This window comes from Narcine bancroftii, chromosome 2 (assembly GCF_036971445.1).
Source record: "Narcine bancroftii isolate sNarBan1 chromosome 2, sNarBan1.hap1, whole genome shotgun sequence".
Lineage (NCBI taxonomy): Eukaryota > Metazoa > Chordata > Chondrichthyes > Torpediniformes > Narcinidae > Narcine > Narcine bancroftii.
The window spans coordinates 310,417,198-310,437,153 of NC_091470.1; the positions used below are offsets into that span (position 1 = coordinate 310,417,198).

Sequence of the window (19,956 nt, forward strand, 5' to 3'; positions counted from 1 at the left end):
CCGGCTTGGTCTTGGGAGCGGCTTGTGGTCGGCTGATTCCCGGTCATGCCACCTGGTTGAGGGTTGCCTCGTTCTCCCTCTTCATTCGACAGAGGGCATCTGCCCAGCCCACAACTTTGCGTGGGACCGAGAAATCCTCATCAGTGAGGAGCAGCTGGATATCCTCTGGCATCTGCTCATGGAAAATTTGGCGGAGGGACTGCAGTCTCCAAGCCTGTCCAGGTTCAGGAGCCTGAAAAGCCTGTTGCTGGGGGGTGAGCCCAAATGTCCCCAGTAGCAGGTTTTTGAGGGCAGTATACTTGCCCGCAGCCTGGGGGTAGTGGATGAGGTTGTCCACCCTCGTTGCCGTGTCTTGGTCCAGCGCACTCACAACGTGATAAAACTTCGTTGCATCTGCGGAGATGTTTCGAAGCTGGAACTGTGCGTCTGCTTGGCCGAACCATGTCCTCGGGTGGTGGGTCCAGAAGGAGGGGAAGCTTAATCAAGACGGCGTTAACCTCTGGTGAATCCATGGTTCAGAGTCCAGAAAAACATCTGGGCTCGTCGGGGTTACCAATATGGCAGATGAGCAGTGTAAGAAGCACAGCCACCACGCTGAGGGTCGTTAACGACTTTTATTTGAATCGGTCTGTTCCCCTTTAAGTGCAGCATTGGTTCAGTCACCACGTGCGTGATGATGTCACAATCTCTGCCCGGGGCACGCACCACGCAGGAGGTTTGAGTGAGGAAAAAACCCCGATGACGCCGCCTTCCCAGGACTGCCCTGCCACGTGGGGTTACAAGCGGGGCCAGTTTGCCCTGAGCGAGTGCGCCACCACACTATATAAATTTGATGAAATTGTATCTTTAATGTTTGTTTTGTCTTGGTTAGATTTTCATGTGGTTCTAAAGATGTGGTGTAATGCTCATGCTACTATCATTAATTAAGATGTATTGGAGTTCAGTGTAATTGTGTTTTATTAAATTGAGAATTTCAGGAATAGAATGTAGGTTATCCCTGGTCTTTAAGCTTCAGTATCACATTAGAAAGTACATCTATGAAGTTTTATAATGAAAGGATTCTCATCAACTTTCATTTTTTCCCTAGTCATGGGGTCATTTCCTGCCAAGGTTCTTTAAACTGTGCTAACTATGCTGCTTTGTATTAGAGTAGGTTGAGAAGGTTCTCCAATGTTCGCTGATCTCAGCCATATTAGCAACCATGAGACAATTACTCTCTGTTTAAGTGACATTAAAAAAAATTACTTTGCATTGACCACGCTCAATTTGATGCAATTGCATGCATATGGATATTCAAGGAGAACCAGATAATTTTCAGCTTTGATGCACTATCGATGCTATTATCGCTGCTTTTCATACAAAACTTAATGGATAGAATGAAAAGTGTGTGGATTGTTTCTGCCTTTCCATGAGTCTTCTATCCTGGTGGAAGTATTTATTTAATATTTAGAATTTGATGTGTTCTAGGAAATATGGTACAGCAACCAATGGAAACTTGAGTATTATAAATTTGCAATTTTACATAATAACGTGAAATAATAAACACCTCACTGTGGTCACTGTGGTAACTACATGTGTTACTGTCAATTTCACCATGTCAAAAGTGTATTGCTGAATGTTTGATTTCTTACAACCTTTATTTTTATTTGACTCCTTTTAAATACATTATTGCTTTCAAACCAATTTCAGAACAATTTTGATTACTTTGTTGCTCAAGGGATTTTTTCTCTCTTGCCTTTCCTGTACTTAGAAATGCTGATGGAAATTATTTCCACAATATCTAGACAACATTGGAGGCCATTCAGCCCATTACATCTTTTTCAGCTCTCAAACCAATCCCATAACCTCACTAATTTTCCTCAACCTATTTTCCCAACTTCTCAAAACACTGCAAAACCAATTTTAGAGACAGTTCATGATGGCTAATTTACTTACTATCATAAACGTGTTTGAGATATGGGAAGAAACTAATACACATGAAGCAAACTTGCAGTCATGGAGAACATGTAGCAAGTCATGATTGAATACAGGTTATTGCAGTTGTGAGTCAACAACTCGAATGACAGTGTCACTGGTCTACCCTGCTGCGTTTGTGAGCCACCTTTTATAACTTCACAATCATAGCTACAGGCACAGTAAGTAAGTTAATATGATTGAATATGTAGGATGCCTTTGGTCTATGTGCTTCCATAAAATACTGCTAAGTATGTTAATCGATCTATGTAATTTAATTTTTTTAAACAAATAATTTTTTTTAAAATTTAGACAAAGTCCTTTTGACTTTGAGCCCATGCTGACCTACATCCCCAGTACAATTTGAAGGGTGGGAGAAAACTGGAGCCCCTGGGGAAAACCCACACAGACATGGGGAGAACATACAAACTCCTTTCAGACAGCGCGAGATTCAAATGCATGTCTCACAACCGTAACATTAGTGGATTTCTTGGTTGTTTTTTGTACTTGGATCACACTTTCAAAGCTTGAAGATATATTTGTATTTTAATAATATATTACTTATCCCAAGCATGGTTTATGCTGCTTTCTGTATGAGAGCTTTTAAGTATCCAACTTAAAAAGGCATTTTTTTGTAAATAAGTGTTATATTTCCAGCAACTCAGGTTTGATCTTTCAACAAAGGAAAGGAATGGTTGTGGAATACACAATGTAATTTGAAACAAACTTAGCATACTGGACTTTTAAGATGCCCAGGAAGGTAATGTAATAAAATATGAGGAAAAACAAAATTAATTAAGTGGTTTGAGTAATGCTCAAATTATTTCAACAAAACAGGGGTGAACAAACTAAATACAGTATATTTTAACACTTAACACATCTGAACATGGTGTAATGCTAATGGCAAACAGAACAAGGGAAAGATAGATTCAACAGATCAGATGCTATTTATGTTCATGTAATTAAACAGAAATGTAATATTACACAAAATCATCCAGACTACCATAGGGCAGACAAAGATTCACCATTAACATTTGTATTTCCCAGTGCCCCTTAGTCAGAGAAAGAGAAGCAAAAGAGTCTCCCTGAGCCCAGATCCAAACCTCTGACACGATGAGGAAACTTTCAGTGCCCAGGGCCCTTTAGGAGCCCTCCTTGCCCTCAATATCCTCTCAAATCCCAATTACATTACCTAGTTTTCATGAGTCAGTCTTACAGCAGCCTGATGGGAGTCCTTTGACCTCAAGTCGCCCACTGCTTATGTGGGTTCCTCACCCACAAGTCACCACCAAGTGTTTGTTCTTCAGCCGCAAAGTCTCTCATTGGTCCATCACCATCCTTAGGTTGTCGTCTCTGCTTCTCCACAGGTGAGGGGGTGGTAGTGTTTGATGGGGAGGAAAGGTGAGAATTGATATGGGGAGGGGTGCAGGTGTGAGTACAGAGCTGGAGGAAAGGAGACAGAGGGAAAGGGGGTAGGGAGGAGAGAGACAAAATGAGATAAATATAGGGAAAGATGGGAGTGGGGTACCCATGCAAACCAGAGGTTGATATTCATGCTATCTGGATGGAGGCTGCCCAGATGGAATACAAAGTGTTGTTCCTCCAATTTGTGTATGATCAGAGATGTTGGAAGAGAATGGGATGGAGCATTGAAATTGGTTGCCATTGGGAGGTCCATGCTGTTGCTGTGGACCGAACAAAGATGCTCTACAAAGTGATTTCCCAATTTACAAACAGTTGTTGATGTCGGGGAGATCATTACAGGAGAACTGGATGCAGTAGATGATCCCTGCAGATTCACAAGTGAAGTACTGCTTCACTTGGACTGTTTGGGGCTCTGATGTTAGTGAGGGAGGAGGTTTGGATGCATGTGTGGCATTCCTGCTGTCACACTTAATGTGTGGAATAGTTGCCAAGGGGGTGATTAATGGAAAGGGATAAATGGATGAGGGAGTTATGGAGGGAGTAGACCCTGTAGAAGGGGAGAAGGGAATGTGTCTGGTGGTGGAGTCACCAGTAGTTGATGGAAATGGCAGAGGATAATAGGATGGATCTAGAGGCTTGTGGGGTGTTAGATGAGGACAAGGGGAATCCTTTCATTTTTGCACATGGGGCAGAGGATAGCTAGATGAGTGCTGAGTTGATGACCTTCTTTGAAGAAGGACATCTCCAATGCTCTCGCATGGATGACCTTGTCCTGGGAGTAGATGCAATGGAGATGGAACAAATGCAAGAAAGGAATGGAATCTCTCCAGGGGACATTGTGAAGAGATTTAAATTTAGGCACACAGCATAGTAACAGGCCTTTTTGGCTCACAAGCTCATGCCGCCCAATTACACCCAAATGACTTTCATCACCAGTATGTTTCAAACAGTGAAGGAAACTGGAGCCCTCGGGGAACACCCACACAGGCACAGAGAGAATGTACAAGTTCCTTACAATGCAGGATTTGAACCAAGGTCCCAATCACTGGCATTGTAACAGAATTGTGCTAACGTGTTGTGGTAGCTGTGGGAGCTGGTGGGCTTGTAGAAAATTATGAAGACAGGAATTAAGAAAGGGAAATATTGCTAGAGATGGACCAAGTGAACTTGAGGTTGGGGTGGAAGTTTTCAGCAAAGAGGATAAAGTCACCGAGCTTGTCAAGGATGCATGTGGTTATCAGTGAAGCAGAGGAAGAGTGAGGTTCCTTGCCTGTGTGGGCTTGTTCGCTTTAGCCCATTGCAGATGGGCTACCACTTTGACATAGAGGAAGTGGTATGAGTCAAAGTTATTGAAGGTGAGTGCAGGTTCTATCATCTAGAGAAGGGTGGGGGTGGGGGGGAAACTGGTTTGTTTGTTGTTGAGGAAGAAACAAAGGGCTTTGAGCTTTGGTAAGGGGGATGGAAGTGTATAACAATTGGATTTTCATGGTGAAGTTGAGGTGGTAGAGTTCAGGGAACTGGCCATGGTTGAAGTGATGAAAAGCACGTGAAGTATTGTGAATGTAGGTTGGGAGGGACTGGCTTGGGAGGACTAAACAGAGACGAGGTAAGAGGATATGAGTTTGCTGAAACAGGAGCATGCTAAAATGATGGGTCTACTGGGACAATTGAGTGTGTGGATCTTGGGTAGGAGGCAACCACTGCCCTGATAACTATTACTTCAAAAAGGCCAAATGCCATCTATGTGTCAAGGAGGGACGCATCAAGTCCTGATGTCAAAGGAGAAAAGAAAATAAGACAGAAGAGAAAAAACAGAAACCAAGGTACAGCAAACAGTTGTCCAAAGTGAAAAATGTGGAAGACAAGGACAAAATTCCAAGTGGTGAATCTAATAACTCCGAGTGGGAAAAGGCAATTAACATCCTCAGTGTGGGGGATAAGAAATCTGAAATTTATGTCGAAGTTAAAATCAACTCAAACCTCTTCAGACAGAATTGGACACTGGAGCATCTGTGACTCTAATGCCAAAAAATGTGAAAGATGACTATTACCTGACCTTAACATGAAACAGTCCAACATGGTGTTGAAAACAGTCACCGGTGTTTGGTAAATGTAGACATTAAATATAAATAAAAGATTGAGAAATATTTATCCCTTGTCACAAAGGGACATGCATTGTTTGGAAGAAACTGGTTATTGTGTATCCAAGTGGATTGGATGGAAATCGGATCAGTCCTGAAGATGAGGACCTTTGAAGAAGACCGCAGAGCCCACCTCACTGACAAAAGGCAAAGGAGGAAAAACCCAACCAACCAATTTTCCCCTGCAACCGCTGCAACCGTGTCTGCCTGTCCCGCATCGGACTTGTCAGCCACAAACGAGCCTGCAGCTGACGTGGACATTTACCCCCTCCATAAATCTTTGTCCGCCAAGCCAAAGAAGATAAGGCAAGGACAATACTTTTTGCAATATAAGGAAATATTGAATTAGAACTCAACACATTGGAAAATGAAGGAATCATTGAAAAAATTCAATATAGTGATTGGGCATCTTACATTGTGACGGTTCGAAAACCCAATGGAGAAATTCGAATTTATGGTGATTAAAAAGTTACCATTCATCAAGCTCCGCAAATACCTGAACATCCCATGCCTAGAGCAGAAGAGTTATTCCACTGGTGGGAAAAAGTTCATGAAACTGGAATTATCAAAGGCATGTCAGCAAATCAAATTGGATGAGGCATCCAAAAAGTATGTGCCAATCAATATCTGGGTTATTCATGTATACTAGAAAGCCACATGGAATATCAGTAGCTCCTGGAATATTTCAAGCAGTAATGGACAAATTGTGCATGATATAAATGTGGGATGCTGTCTGGATGATATTATTACAGGATGGGATAACGCAGAGCATCTATCAAACCTAAAAAAAAAAGTCCTAACCTGACTACAACAAAAGAAAGTCCGGCTGCACCAAGACAAATGTATATTTATGATACCCTCAGTAACATATTTAGGATTTACAATTAATAGTGAAGGAGTCCGAATAGATACAGCACATACTGAAGCCATCCACAGAGTAACACTGCCCATCAAACAGAACTAAATTCTAATCATTCTTAGGTTTAGTCAACCATTATTGGAAGCACATCCCAAACATATCCACACTGCAACCCACTGAACCAGTTTTTTTTTAAAAAAGATCAAAATGGTGCTGGAAATCAAAAACAAATGACACATTCAACCATTTAAAAGAGCTGTTGACCTCAAGTGATAATGTGCTCATCTATTACGACCCAGATAAAGAAGTGACTCTTGCCTTTGATCCTTCACCAGTAGGTTTGGGTGCGGTATTGTCGCAGATCACAGAAAAAGGACAACCAGTGGCTATGGGTCCCGTTTGTTGATGGCTTGTGAATGTTATTATGCACAACTGGAGAAAGGAGGACTGGTCATAATAATTGGAATCAAAAGATGTCACCAATACTTGTATAGTAGAAAATTCACCTCAGTAACTGACAACAAACCACTGAATTTAATCTTGGGTCGTAAAAAGGGCATTCCAGTGCTCGTGGCGACAAGAATTCAGAGATGGGCCTTGGTTCTCATCACTTATGATTATGACTTGAAACATAAACCGGAAAAACAAAACAGCCATTCCAATGCTTTATCGTGCTTGCCCCTACCTGAAACTGAACAGACAGAAGATGTAATTAACTGGGTGGTGGAAGTGACAGCTATTAACCAAGAGCCACTTCATCACCTACCAATTACAGCAAAAGAAGTAAGGAACTAACTGACACTGTCAAAGGTCTTATATTTCACATTGAATGGGTGGCCATAAGGAGACACGGTTTCTCCAGAACTAAAGCCTTACTATGCACAGCGCAATGAAATAACTATCAGAGAGAGTTGTTCATTGTGGAGAACCAGGACAATCATTCCAAAAAAATTAGCAAACAGCCATGTTAGCAGAGCTCCACAACAATCATTCGGGGATGGTCCAAATGAAAGCTCTGGTGGCCAACAATGGAATCAATGTCAAACAGTGAGGAGATGTTGCATTTGTCAGGAAAGGCAACCTAAGGCATTACAAGCTGAAGCAAATCCATGGAAATGGCCATCCTGACCATGGCACAGGATTCACGTGGACTTTGCAGGTCCGTTTATGGGGAAAATTTTCCTTATTGTTGCTGATGAACACTCCAAATGGAACATCAACAATCCAGACAATTGAAAGTCTATGAAGTATATTTGTGTCATATGGATTACCTATAGAACTTGTCTCCGATAATGGACCTCAGTTTATATCAGATGCTTTTAAAGTGCTTCTACATGACAGTGGTATATGACGTGTTCTCTGTACCTTACGACCTAAGTGTTAATAATTGAGAAGTTGAAAGTTTTGTACAAATATTTAAAGAAGCCACGAAAGCGAAGAAATTACTGAACATTCGGAATCACAAAATCACATATTTTCTCGTAGCAGACAGAAATGCACCTCACTCAACAACAGAAAGAACACTTGCAGAATTGATGTTTGGGAGCAATTTAAGGGCTTGACTTTGCAGTACTCCTGGATGTCAGCCTTCAAATCGAACAATCCACCAACTAGATCCCTGGAAGTAGGATAACAAGTGCTTGTGCGAGATTATAGAGACAATAAAGAGACTCGGATAAGAGGCATCATCCTTAATGAGATAAATGGGCTAGTGAAGAGGAAGGAGGTCTTGGCATACTTAAAAAAAATTAAAAGTGGATATGATCTTTTTGCAGGAAACACATCTTACCAAACTGGAGCATGATAAATTAAAAAGAGGATGGTGGGACAAATAATATTGTCTTCCTTTCAAAGGCAAGAGGAGTGACTATTCTAATTAATAAAAATACACCAGTGAAACATCGATTGATCAAACTGGAAGGTATGTAATGGCACACTGTAAAATCTATGGAAAAGCATGGATATTTATGAATATTTATGCCCAACATGACAATGAAGCCTTTATGAAGGACATCTTAAAAACAGCAGAGGAGACTTTAATTTCTGGTTGGACTCAATGCTAGATAAATCGTTAAGAACAATGAGGGTGAAAGCAGCCAAAATCACCATTTCATATATGAAAGATCTAAATCTTATTGCTGTATGGAGGCAATTAATACCCACAGAGAGACTACTCTTTTTACTCAAGGGTACATGACTCACTTACAAGGATAGATTTATTTTTAATGTCTGCCCAGTTAAAAAGTAGAGTGATTTTAACAAAAAAGAATATCAGACCGTTCTCTTATAATAACTCTAGCAACAATGGAAATGCAAGTGAATGTATACAGATGGCATCTCAATGCTACTTAAAAGAACAGACATCTGCAAATTTATAGAGGGACGGATATAAATATTTTGTGAAACAAATTAGCTGTCTTCTAATAATAGTTTTCTGATTTGGGACATGCCGAAAGCATACTTAAGGAGACAAATTATATCCTATACGAAGATTCTTAAGAGGGAACATATGGCAGAAGTAAACAGTCTGGAGAAGGATATTAAAGAATTAGAAAAAAATAAAAGAACAAACTATAAGAATACAGATTACTTGAGAATAAAAAAGTTAAGATATAATACAATACAAACCTCTAGGACAGAAAAAGCTATATTAAAAACTAAACATCAATACTATGAGTTGGGTGAATGGACGCATGAAATTTTAGCTTGGCAGATTAAAACAGAGGAGTCATCAAGAACGATAAGTGCTATAAAAACAGAAACAGACAAAAAAAATTAACAACACTTTTTAGACAATATTACACAAAACTATACAAACCAGAATTACTAGGAGATGAGAATGAAATGGAAGAATTTTTGCTGAATGTTGAACTTCCAAGGCTGGAACAGAGAGAAAGGACAGAATTAGGTACTCCCTTCACAAGGGAACAAATCAAAAAGGCCCTGGGCACTCTATAGGCTAATAAATCACTGTAAGAGGATGGATTTTCTCCCTGAGTTTTATAGGCAATTTATAGAAATATTAATGCCACTTTTAATGGATATCCTGGACCAAGCTGTAAAAAAGAATAAGGACCCACAAAAAACTTCATCATACAGACCAATATCCTTGTTAAATGCTAATTATAAGAAACTAGTGAAAGCATTGGCTAATAGGTTAGGACAATACTTGCCAAAACTGATACATATGTACTAAGCAGAATTTGTTGAAGGAAGGCATTCCTCAAATAGTCTAGAAAGATTATTTAATATAATACACATGGCTAAATCTGAAGGAAATCCAAGTATTACAGTATCCCTTGACGCGGATAAAAACATTCAACCGTTTGGAATGGCCCTTTTTATTTAAAACACTGGAAAAATTTGGTATAGGCATGCATACCATTTATAAATTGGATTTTAAAAAAACCTCTGTACCATAAACCACAAGTTAAAATAATGACAAATAATCCGATGTCGGTGGTGTTCCCCTTGAGTAGATCAAGTAGACAGGGATGCCCCTTGTCCCCAGCGCTTTTTTATTTCAGTGATTGAACCACTGGCTGAAATAATAAGAAGGGATCCAGATATAAAGGATTTCAAAGTCAGACAAGAACAACATAAAAATCAGTCATTCACTGAAGATGTGCTATTGCTATATCAGAACCAGCTAAACTTTTGGAAAAATTACAAGTAACTCTAGAAAAATGTGGAAGAATATCAGGCTACAAAATAAATATGAATAAAAGTGAGAAAATGCCATTAAACTTTGAATATGAAAGATACCAAAAAGTAAGTAAAACTAGATGGAAAACAGATGGAATAAAATATCTTGGAATAGCAACTGACAATAACTTGCAAAATAGGTACAAACTAAATTATGTTCCTCTTCTTGGGAAGATGGAAAGAGGCCTACAGATTACTTTGGTGGGAAGGGATAACTGTGTCAAAATGAAAGTGATGCCAAGGCTACAATACCTTTTTCAATTGCTGCCTATACCGTTACCTAAAAACTTTTAAAATCTACTAAACAACCATATTGAACATTTCTTATTGTGACAGATTATAGATATGTTTTGGGAAGATAAATTGGGGCAGGTTTTTTAATGTAGGTCACATACAAACACTTTAAAACAGATCTTATTTAAAATACTGGAGCTCTGTGCATGCTAGACAGGCTGGCTGCAAAAGCTTTGGAGAGTGCCCAAGAAACTTTACTAATAGATTGTTGTTTACAAAAAGGCAACAGATGAAAGAACTCATCAGAGTCACAGACTGTCTGGAGGGGAACTTACTGTTCTAAGAGGGTCATGTGGTTTTGCAAGCAGAAGGATTAAAAAATGCTTTTTCTCAGAGAGAGAGAGAGAGATTCAGTTCTGCAGTTTTACTGTCAGCAGCTGAAGCTGGGACTGGAACAGGACAAGCTAGAAATCTTGTTGGAAAACCCCATTTGTAAGACGGGTTGTCAGTGCTAAGTTCAGCCTGGTCAAAGTCCTTCTGGTTCATGTAAGAGGAGAGGACTGGCTGCCTAATGTTTAAATAAGAGAAAAAAAATGGCACTCTGACCTGAAAGAAAGAGGTTATCATCTGGAGAACCCTGAGGGTGCACGTTTCTTTGGCAAGACACTAACATTGCTGGTTCCAAGGAATCAGTTGTGGGCGTCCAGCGAACAACAAATCTCTCTCTGAAAACTGACAAGAACCTTCCTGAGTGGTAACCTTTCAAGCACCAAATCCTGGCGAAATTAATACATGTTGAATTCTGTGCACAGTATAAGAATTGCCTGAAACCAGTAAAATCAGAGGAATGAGAAGTGAGATTGGATTGTGAATAAAATAACTTTTCTGAACTTACATACACATTACATTCACACAATCACTTGGAAGTCCGACTCCCCTCAACTTATTAGCATGATGAACTGTAGAAATGAACTGCTGTATACCAATAGAAAAAAATCATATATAACTTAAAGAATAAATATGAAACTTTTGAAAAGGTCTGGCAGCCATACTGAGGCCAAATGGGGCCCAGATACAGTCATAAAAGGAACAAAAAAAGGTACAAAATTAACTATTATATATAAAAATGTAGTTTCCCCAACTGCAGTCTATATACTTAAAATATATGTAAGCTCTGACAGTGAACAAATCTGTATGTTTGGAGGGGGGGGGGTGGTGGAGGGAGGGAGGGACTGTTTTATTTTTGTTTGTTGTATTTGTGGGAAAAAGTTTAAAATATTGTATATTTAAAACAAAAGACAAAGGAGGAAAAACCCAACCCCAACCAACCAATTTTCCCTTGCAACCGCTGCAACCGTGCCTGCCTGTCCCGCATCGAACTTGTCAGTCACCAACGAACCTGCAGCAGACGTGGACATACCCCTCCATAAATCTTTGTCCACAAAGCCAAGCCAAAGAGAAGAAGAAAGAAAGAAAGAAGATGCATGATTTTTGAAAAAAAAAACAAAAATAAAATAATTTTTAAAAAAAGAAAAGTCAAACCCAAGTTGCACGAGACCTTGGCATACCTGAATCAACACTTCGTGGCTGGAAATATAGGAAGATAAGTTATGCACATCGCTTTGGAAAATTGCAGAAGAGGTGGGACTAAAGGCCAAATGGATGAAGGTATTCCAATTTTCTGGCCTATTCTCAAAGCTCAAGACGAGAAGTTTGACCAGCTGATCAACAGAGAAATCTCACAGTTCAAAGCTAGCAGTGAAGTGGATGGCTAGACCAGTTTAAACACTGTCGTGGGATTTCTCAAGTGTTAGTGTCTGGAGAAATTTGCTCAGCCAATAGTACCACCACCAGCAAATATCTGCCTTTCATGGTACTTTTTAAACATTCCATTTTTTGTTCCATGTTCAGCTTTTGCAGTCCCTGATGGATGAAGTCAAGCAAGTCAAAACTAAATTCTAATTTTATATTGCATCTCTAAATTTGGGACATTTTGAGGACCTCCCATTTAAGTAATTGTGTTTTTCAATGGATTTCATTATTTTTCTTTCCATTCACATACCTTCTTAAGTAATCCCTATGCCATAGGTTCTCCGTGATTAATAAGGGATAACTTCAAGTGGTATGTGAGTGGGGGGGGGGGGGGGGGGGGGGAAGAAGGTTGAGAACCACTGCTCCAGACTCGATTGTTACTAAAATATTTTGCATGAGAATAATTGGTATTGGTCTATTTCCTTTGGAGTGAGGAAACCATGCACATACATAACATGTCATTTGGGTACAATTAAAACAGTGATTTTCAAACTTTCTTTCTACTCACATACCATCTTAAGTAATCCGTTACTAATCACAGAGTAGCTATGGCATAGGGATTACTTAAGGTGGTATGTGAATGGAAAGAAAAAGTTTGAAAACCGCTGTTTTACATCAACTTCCATCTGAAGAATTTTAACCTGCATCGATGCGTTTAAGACAGTGCTCTCAACCTTTATCGTTCTACTCACTTTCTACCTCAAATAATCGCTTTTAAACCACAGAGAACCTATGGTATGTGAGTGGAATAAAAAGTTGAGAACCACTACTTTTAGTCTAAAGAATTTGAATGACGTTATTTATTACTCATCATTTTCCACTCTAAATAAGAAGGTATTAAAGGATATAACATCTCTGACAACTTTGCACTCTTGCAAATCACACAAAAACTTTTGATTTAAGGTTGTGTAAATGGGGTCGAACTTTGTAGTGATATGGTAGAATAAATTGGTTTCTCTCTGAGGCATGATTCCAAATGGGACCTGATTTTCTCTGAAAAATGTAAATGTACTAGATTTGGAAACTGCTGTCGTAGGGAATTGTGTAATTAAGATACTGTCACCAATGGCAGGGCTTGGAATGTATAAGCAGTTCACTGATATTGGAGGGCTGTGGCACTGGTGGAGGTAAATAATCAATGATATTCAATGAGAAGTGCAGAAGCATGAACCGCAGTACATTTCACTAGGTGATAAGTTGTGAATGTGGTGGACGTGTGCAACAATGCTACAGAGTTGTGAGTAGGCAGTCTTTGTGCATGATTGGTTGTGGGGTAGAATGCTCATCTTGCATTTGCATTGGAAATTGAGACCCATCCAGTTGAACTTTGAGGGGAAATAAAAATCACTAATTTAGAATCGAACTGATACTAGTATGCAAAGTTTGAATTGGATTATTCTATAGTAATAATTTATTTCATAACTTGATTAAATCCAAGGTGTGGCTATGTTGATAATTAATTTCTTGAAATTGGTCAATTTTGACGCAGGTTATCAAAAATATTTGGGGGGGGCATGTTCTACTGAAGATTTATTATTAACCACAGGCTCTACAGCGGAATATTGTGTAAATTTTAATTTGATCAGCCTTAATAAATAACATAAATTGAGTCAATATCTTCAGTTTCAAAAACTTCTGATCAAGGTTGCATGGTAAAGACAAGATAATGTTTCTCCAAGACCTTGGAGCACATTTACATAAATATGTTGGAATAGAAGTTGCACATTGAAAAATTGAAATAATAAGATGTAAGCAGTAAACGTCCATGGTACTGGAAATTCTGGAGCTTGATGGCTTGGGAGGTGGGGGGAAACTGGTGCCCAATCTGTACATAACAACCTGAGTGTAATGGTACCTCCTATCAAATGGCAGAAGGGAGAACAGTTTACATGAGGCATGTGTGGAGTCCTTCACAATATTTATTGCCTTTTCCCTTCATCGAGTGTTTTAGGTGTCCTTCATGCTAGAAAGAGAGTCCCTAATGATCTTTTCCGCTGACTTCAATATCCTCTTGCGGTCTGAGGAGGTATAGCTTCCAAACCAGGTGTTGATGCAGTTGCACAGGATCCTCTCAATACATTCTCTGTAGAATGTAGTGAGGATGAGGGGGGGGGGTAGAGGGGGAATGAACTCTCTCAGCCTTCGCAGAAAGTTGAGGTGCTGCTGGGCTATGGAGCTGGTATTAAGGGACCAGGTGAGATTCTCCACCAAGTGAATTCCAAGGAACTTGATACTCTTGACAACTCAAAGATAGAGCCATCAATGGTCAGCAGAGTGTGGTTTTCCCCAGGCCCTCCTGAAGTCAACAACCATCTCATTTTTTTTTAAACGTTCAGATACAGGTTGTTGGCTGTGCACCAGTCTGTTAGCGACTGCACCTCATCTCTAGACGCTGACTACCACGGTCGTGTCGTCAGCAAACTTGATGATGTGGTTCGACCTGTGTTTAGCTTCACAGTCGTGGGTCAGCAGAATGAACAGCAGTGGACTAAGCATGCAGCTCTGGGGGGGCCCTGTGCTCAGTGAGATAGTCTGAGAGGTGCTGTTACCGATCCAGACTGCCTGAGGTCTCCCTGACAGGAAGTCGAGAATCCAATTGCAGAGGGAAGTGTTTAGACCTAGCAGGCTCAACTTCTTATCAAGTACTGTGGTATGATTGTGTTGAATGCCAAACTGAAGTCAATAAACAGCATTGGAACATAAGTGTACTAGATGGAGGGCAGTGGTGGTAGCATCGTCTGTAGAGCGATTGGGTCTGTATGCGAACTGCAGGGGATCCACTGACAGGGGCAACAGGAGCTTGATGTGCCTCTCGAAGCACTTCCTGACGAAGGACGTGAGTGCGGCAGGGCAGTAGTCATTGAGGCAAGACGTAGACGATTTCTTTGGCACAGGGACAATGGTGGCGGCTTTGAAGCACGTTGGGACCACAGCGGTTCTCAGGGAGATATTAAAGATGTTAGTGAGAATGTCTGCTCACTGAGCTGCACATCCCCTGAGCACTCTGCCAGGAATGTTATCCAGTCCAGCAGCTTGCCTTGGGTTGTCCTTGTCTAGCTCTCTCTTCACGTCAGCCATTGCAAGACAACAGCTGATCATTTGGAGGAGAGGCAGTCTTCTTTGCTGCAACATCGTTTTCTGCTTCAAAGTGCGCCTAGCAGTTGTTCGGTATGTCTGAGAGGGGGAATCACCATCACAGGCAGATGGTGTCAACTTGTTGGTGATGTCTTGGATGCCCTTCCACATGCGTGGTGTGTCCTTACTCTCCTGGAAGTGACTGTGAATTTGCTAGGCATGCACCTGCTTTGCTTTCCTGATGGCTTTAGACAGCTTGGCTGTTACAATAGCTTGTCATCTGTCATCTGCTCTGCTTGTCATCTGCTCTGAAGGCGGCGTCTCAGTTCCTGAGCAGCATGCGAACCTCTGCTGCCATCCATGGCTTCTGATCCGAGCAAGTTATGATGGTCTTGGGCACGGTGTTGTTAAAACACTTACTGATGTAGCTGGTTACTGATGTAGCTGGTCACTAATGCCGTATACTTCTCCAGATTGATGCACTCGTTCCAAAGCAGTTTTGGAGTTCATGAATGGCCCCTGGTGGCCTGGTTTTAAGCTTCTTCCAAACTGGTCTGGAGCTTCTGACAGGCGGTCTGTATGCTGGAATTAGCATTGCAGAGATGTGGTCTGAGTATCTGAGGTAGGGGGCGGGACTCCACCCAATATGCATTGGAAATGTTCGTATACACAAGGTACAATGTGTTGAGGGTTGGGGTGTCAATATGCAGCAGGTGGTTGTGTTGCTTGAGGGGCAGTGAAACTTCTAGCTGGGACCAGGCTTCAGCTTTCATAAACAAATTGGTGAAAAGCATATGCAGGGCTTAAATGCAAAATGAAGATATTTGTATTGTCTTGGGGTGAATGTACTTCTCAATTCTTAACAGAACTTTTTAAGTGTGATCATTTTGGAATTGCGTTTCTGAGCTTTGCCAAATTCCAACTGAACATCTATAATATGATGTAATATGTATACTTACAGTTACAATTTGTATTGTGACCTGTTAACAAAACTTAAGCAAATCCCTTGAGTCTTGAAAATAAGTGAGGCAGCTTTGTGTTCATAATAATGGTGTTCTAGAACTATAAACTAGGATAATTTTAGTCACTTAAGGAATTGCAGATGCTGGAAACTAGAGCAAATAGCGAGGAGTTGGAGAAACTCAGTGTGTCAGATAGCCTCCATGGAGAGAAATGGTCTGTCAATATTTTGGATTGGGACCCTTTCTCAAGGTGGGAAGGGGAGATAGGTAGAGCATAAAACGGTGGAAGGATTAGGGAGGTGCCAAGATGCTGGACAGATGAAGCATGAATGGTGGAGAGACAGGCCTGGTAGTAGACCATGAGCTTGGTTTCCAGCTAATACTGCCTTTTTATTGATTATGGTTGTTCCAAACTTGCCCTGGTAATTCTGCAACTCTCATCAATGACCATTGTACCATTGCAGAATTCAATAATTTCACTGTCAATTCACCTTGCCCTCAAATTCACTTGGATTTTTTTCTGACACCTCCCTCCCCTTGTGTTAGTTTCCATATCAGGAGATCAATTATCTGTTGACATTTATTAAAAGCCCACTGACTCCCACAGTTACCTGGGCTTCTCCTCTTTCTACTCTTGTCTTTTGTAAGGGTGCTAACACTTTCTCTAATTTTCTCCATCTCTGCCACACCTGTTCCTGGGATGAAGCCTTCCACTTCAGGACATCTGAAATTACCCCTTTTTCAAGTAATATGACTTTTATTTATAAAGTTTACCTGCATCTTCCCCCATTTCATGTACTAGCTGCTGCTCTCACCTTACCTCCCCCTGTTAAGACCAAGGATAGAGTTCAGTAGATCTTCATTTTTACCCCAAACCAGCCTTAAACCAGCACATCATTCTTTGGCATTTCCACTAACAACATGTTCCTCTCCCATTCCTTTCTGCTTTTCACAGGAACCACTCTCTGCATGGCCCCTTGGTTTTCTTCCCTCCCAACCATCCTTGTACACCCATCCCTTGGCACTTCCTGCTGCATCCATATCAGTAATGCTTGCTGCAACTCCATTCAAGTCCATAAACAGACCTTCCAGGTGAGTCTGAATTTCATGTGCACCTCCTCCAACCTAATTTACTACATTTGGTACTCCTCAAACTGACCTTTTCTATGTTATTGAAACCAAATGAAGATTAAACAAGTTTTGTTGAGTGCCTTTGTCCTGTTCTTACTGGTTGTCAACCATTTCATTTCCCCTTCTCATTACCATACAGACTTGTCTGTCAGGATCTCATCCAGGGCCAGGGTGAGGCCAAATGCAAACTTGAAGAACCATACATCATATTCTTCCTTGGTAGCTTACAACTCAACGCTACAAACATTGCATTTTCAATTTCGGGTAAACCCTAATCTGATCTGGTTCCCCTGTTTTCATCTGCCCTGACCTGCTTCTGTTCTCCTCACCCATTCCAGTTCTCGCTTTTAACAACCTACTCCCTGGCCTGTTTCCCCATTCCACGTATTTTGCCTTCAGCTGCAGGGTGTTCTATTATGTCCTACCTTTTCACTAGCCATTCCACTCGTTATTTTGTTTTTATGCTTGAGATCTCACCTTCCCACCCCATTCTCAAAAAAGGGTCCAAAATTGTCTGTTTCTCTCCTTCGATGCTACCTGAACAGCTGAGTCCCTTCAGCTCCTATTTATTTACTCCTAATTTTAGTCATATCTTTTCTGAGCTTCTTACATGATCTAGAGTACAATTAATTAACTATTTGTTGAAACACATTTCTCTTATTTGCCTTTTGCAGGACAATTTAAGTTGTTGGAACAAGACCGAGATATCAAGGAGCCCGTACAATATTTCAACAGTGTGGAAGAGGTGGCAAAAGCCTTCCCAGAACGAGTATATGTCATGGAGGAAATAACATTTAATGTTAAGGTCAGAGCTTAAATAACTGTTAATGAACTGTAAGGAATGTAGATATAAATGTAACAATCATTGACTGAGGATCTAAAGCCATAACACTCATGTGACATTGGGAAAAATGCTGAAAGAATCTCAGTCATTTGCCCTGAGTGGGGGAAAAAAGTGAGTTAGCAACTTTACACCCTGGCGGCCGGCAGCCTGTGCAGTGAACTAGAGGATTGAATGAAATTGAAATTAAAGATAGAAAATTTTATTAAATATTACAAAGCATTAGCAGTAAGAATTCATAATGGAGATTTTCTCTTTAGATAGAAAATGTAGGATTAGAGAGGAAAGTAACATTGGTTTTAATTATGTAATTTAAAAAAAATTTAGATATTAATGACAGTAATATGCCATTTTGACCCATGAGCTCGTGCCGCCCAATTGCACCCAAATAATCTACAACCCCTGGTTTGTTTCAAACAGTGGGAGGAAACCAGAGCCCCCAGAGGAAACCCACACATATACATGGAGAAAGTACAAACTCCTTAGACAGCGAGGGACTTGAATACTAGTCCAGATCGCTGATGCGTTAGCAGCATTGCATTAACTGCTATGCTAACCGTAACTTAGTGCAAATGGTGAAGGCTGCATAAAATGGATTTCAGAAGGTTGTTTTTGTAGATTGATGACTAGATATATTCTAAATTTTATTTACAGCATGGTAGAAGCCATTTCTGGCCATTTAAACCCATGCCACCCAATTACATCCAAATTAAACTACAACCCCAGTACGTTTTTGGGTGGGAGGAAACCGGAGCACCTGAAGGAAACTCATGCAGACCTTGGGAGAACATACAAACTCCTTACAGACAGTGCCGGATTTAAACACAGTGTGCTGGTGCTGTAATAGCATCGTGCTAACCGTGCCATATATCAGAGTGCGTGTATAATCAATCAGAAAATAATCTGACAGGTCAATTTACAAATGAGAGCATGCAGAATTTAAATTAATTGACTAGTTGGTAACTTTGAAATAGGATTCAGAAAATGGGACCGATGGAAGGTTCTGGTGATATGCAACAAGGTATGATTTCTGAGAAACCAACAACGTTTTGGGCCTGAGCTCTTCGTTAAGGTATGAGCAAAAAGCAGTTAGGCGTCTAAATAAAATGTTGGGGCTAGGGGCACGGAAGGAGCACAGGCCCGCATGCAAGGGGTCGTAGGTGGATATAGGACAGGGCAGCCTTGTTCATTTCAAATCAAGCAGTTAAATCACAATGGTAGTGGTGGACATGACAGGCCAAATGCCTGTTTCTGTGCAATGTGACTGATTCTCTTCTATTTTTGTACATGATGATTCAAATTTGATATATTTTTATTGGGTGAATAATTTAAATTTACTGAAATAAAGGGCTAAGTTGAATGTTTATAAATTTACATTTTATCGAGTTTAATAAAAAGATTTGTGAGCATGGGTGGAGAAAATATTTTCTCTCTTTTTGAGTTTTCAAAGAAGGGAATATAATAAAACTTGAGCAGTTTATTTATGAAATTGTGAAGCACATTTTCTGAACAAAAGGCAGTGGAAATCCAAAATTCAAATCCAAAAGGATGTGTCAACCAAGTTAATTGAAATTTATATTGGGATTAAGATATTACAGTTTAAAGAGACTTCGAATGCTGGAATTTGAATTTTTTTAAAAACTGCTGGAGGAATTCAGCAACTCAAGCAATGAACAATGGGTGGAAGCAGACAAAGATTTAAAAGAATATATTGGAAGATTGATCCAGATGAGGGGAATTAGAAACAGTGATAAGCAAGGGATTATGGAACAAGGTGGTAAAGGAGATAAGAAGGCCAAAGAAGAAGAAATTCTGACA

General features: G+C 40.3%; 1 protein-coding gene across 3 annotated transcripts in view; it reads left to right on the forward strand.

The window, feature by feature from the left end:
- The window catches only part of garem (GRB2 associated, regulator of MAPK1), a 119,832-nt gene that overhangs the window by 85,960 nt on the left and 13,916 nt on the right, over positions 1 to 19,956 (forward strand). For 2 of the 3 annotated variants that reach the window (XM_069921632.1, XM_069921633.1), the window contains exon 3: positions 17,972 to 18,102. In XM_069921632.1, the coding sequence (XP_069777733.1) occupies positions 17,972 to 18,102 (131 nt within the window). Of the gene's footprint in view, positions 1 to 17,121; positions 17,259 to 17,971; positions 18,103 to 19,956 lie in introns of all 3 variants that reach the window. The other variant, XM_069921634.1, reaches the window with a different exon arrangement.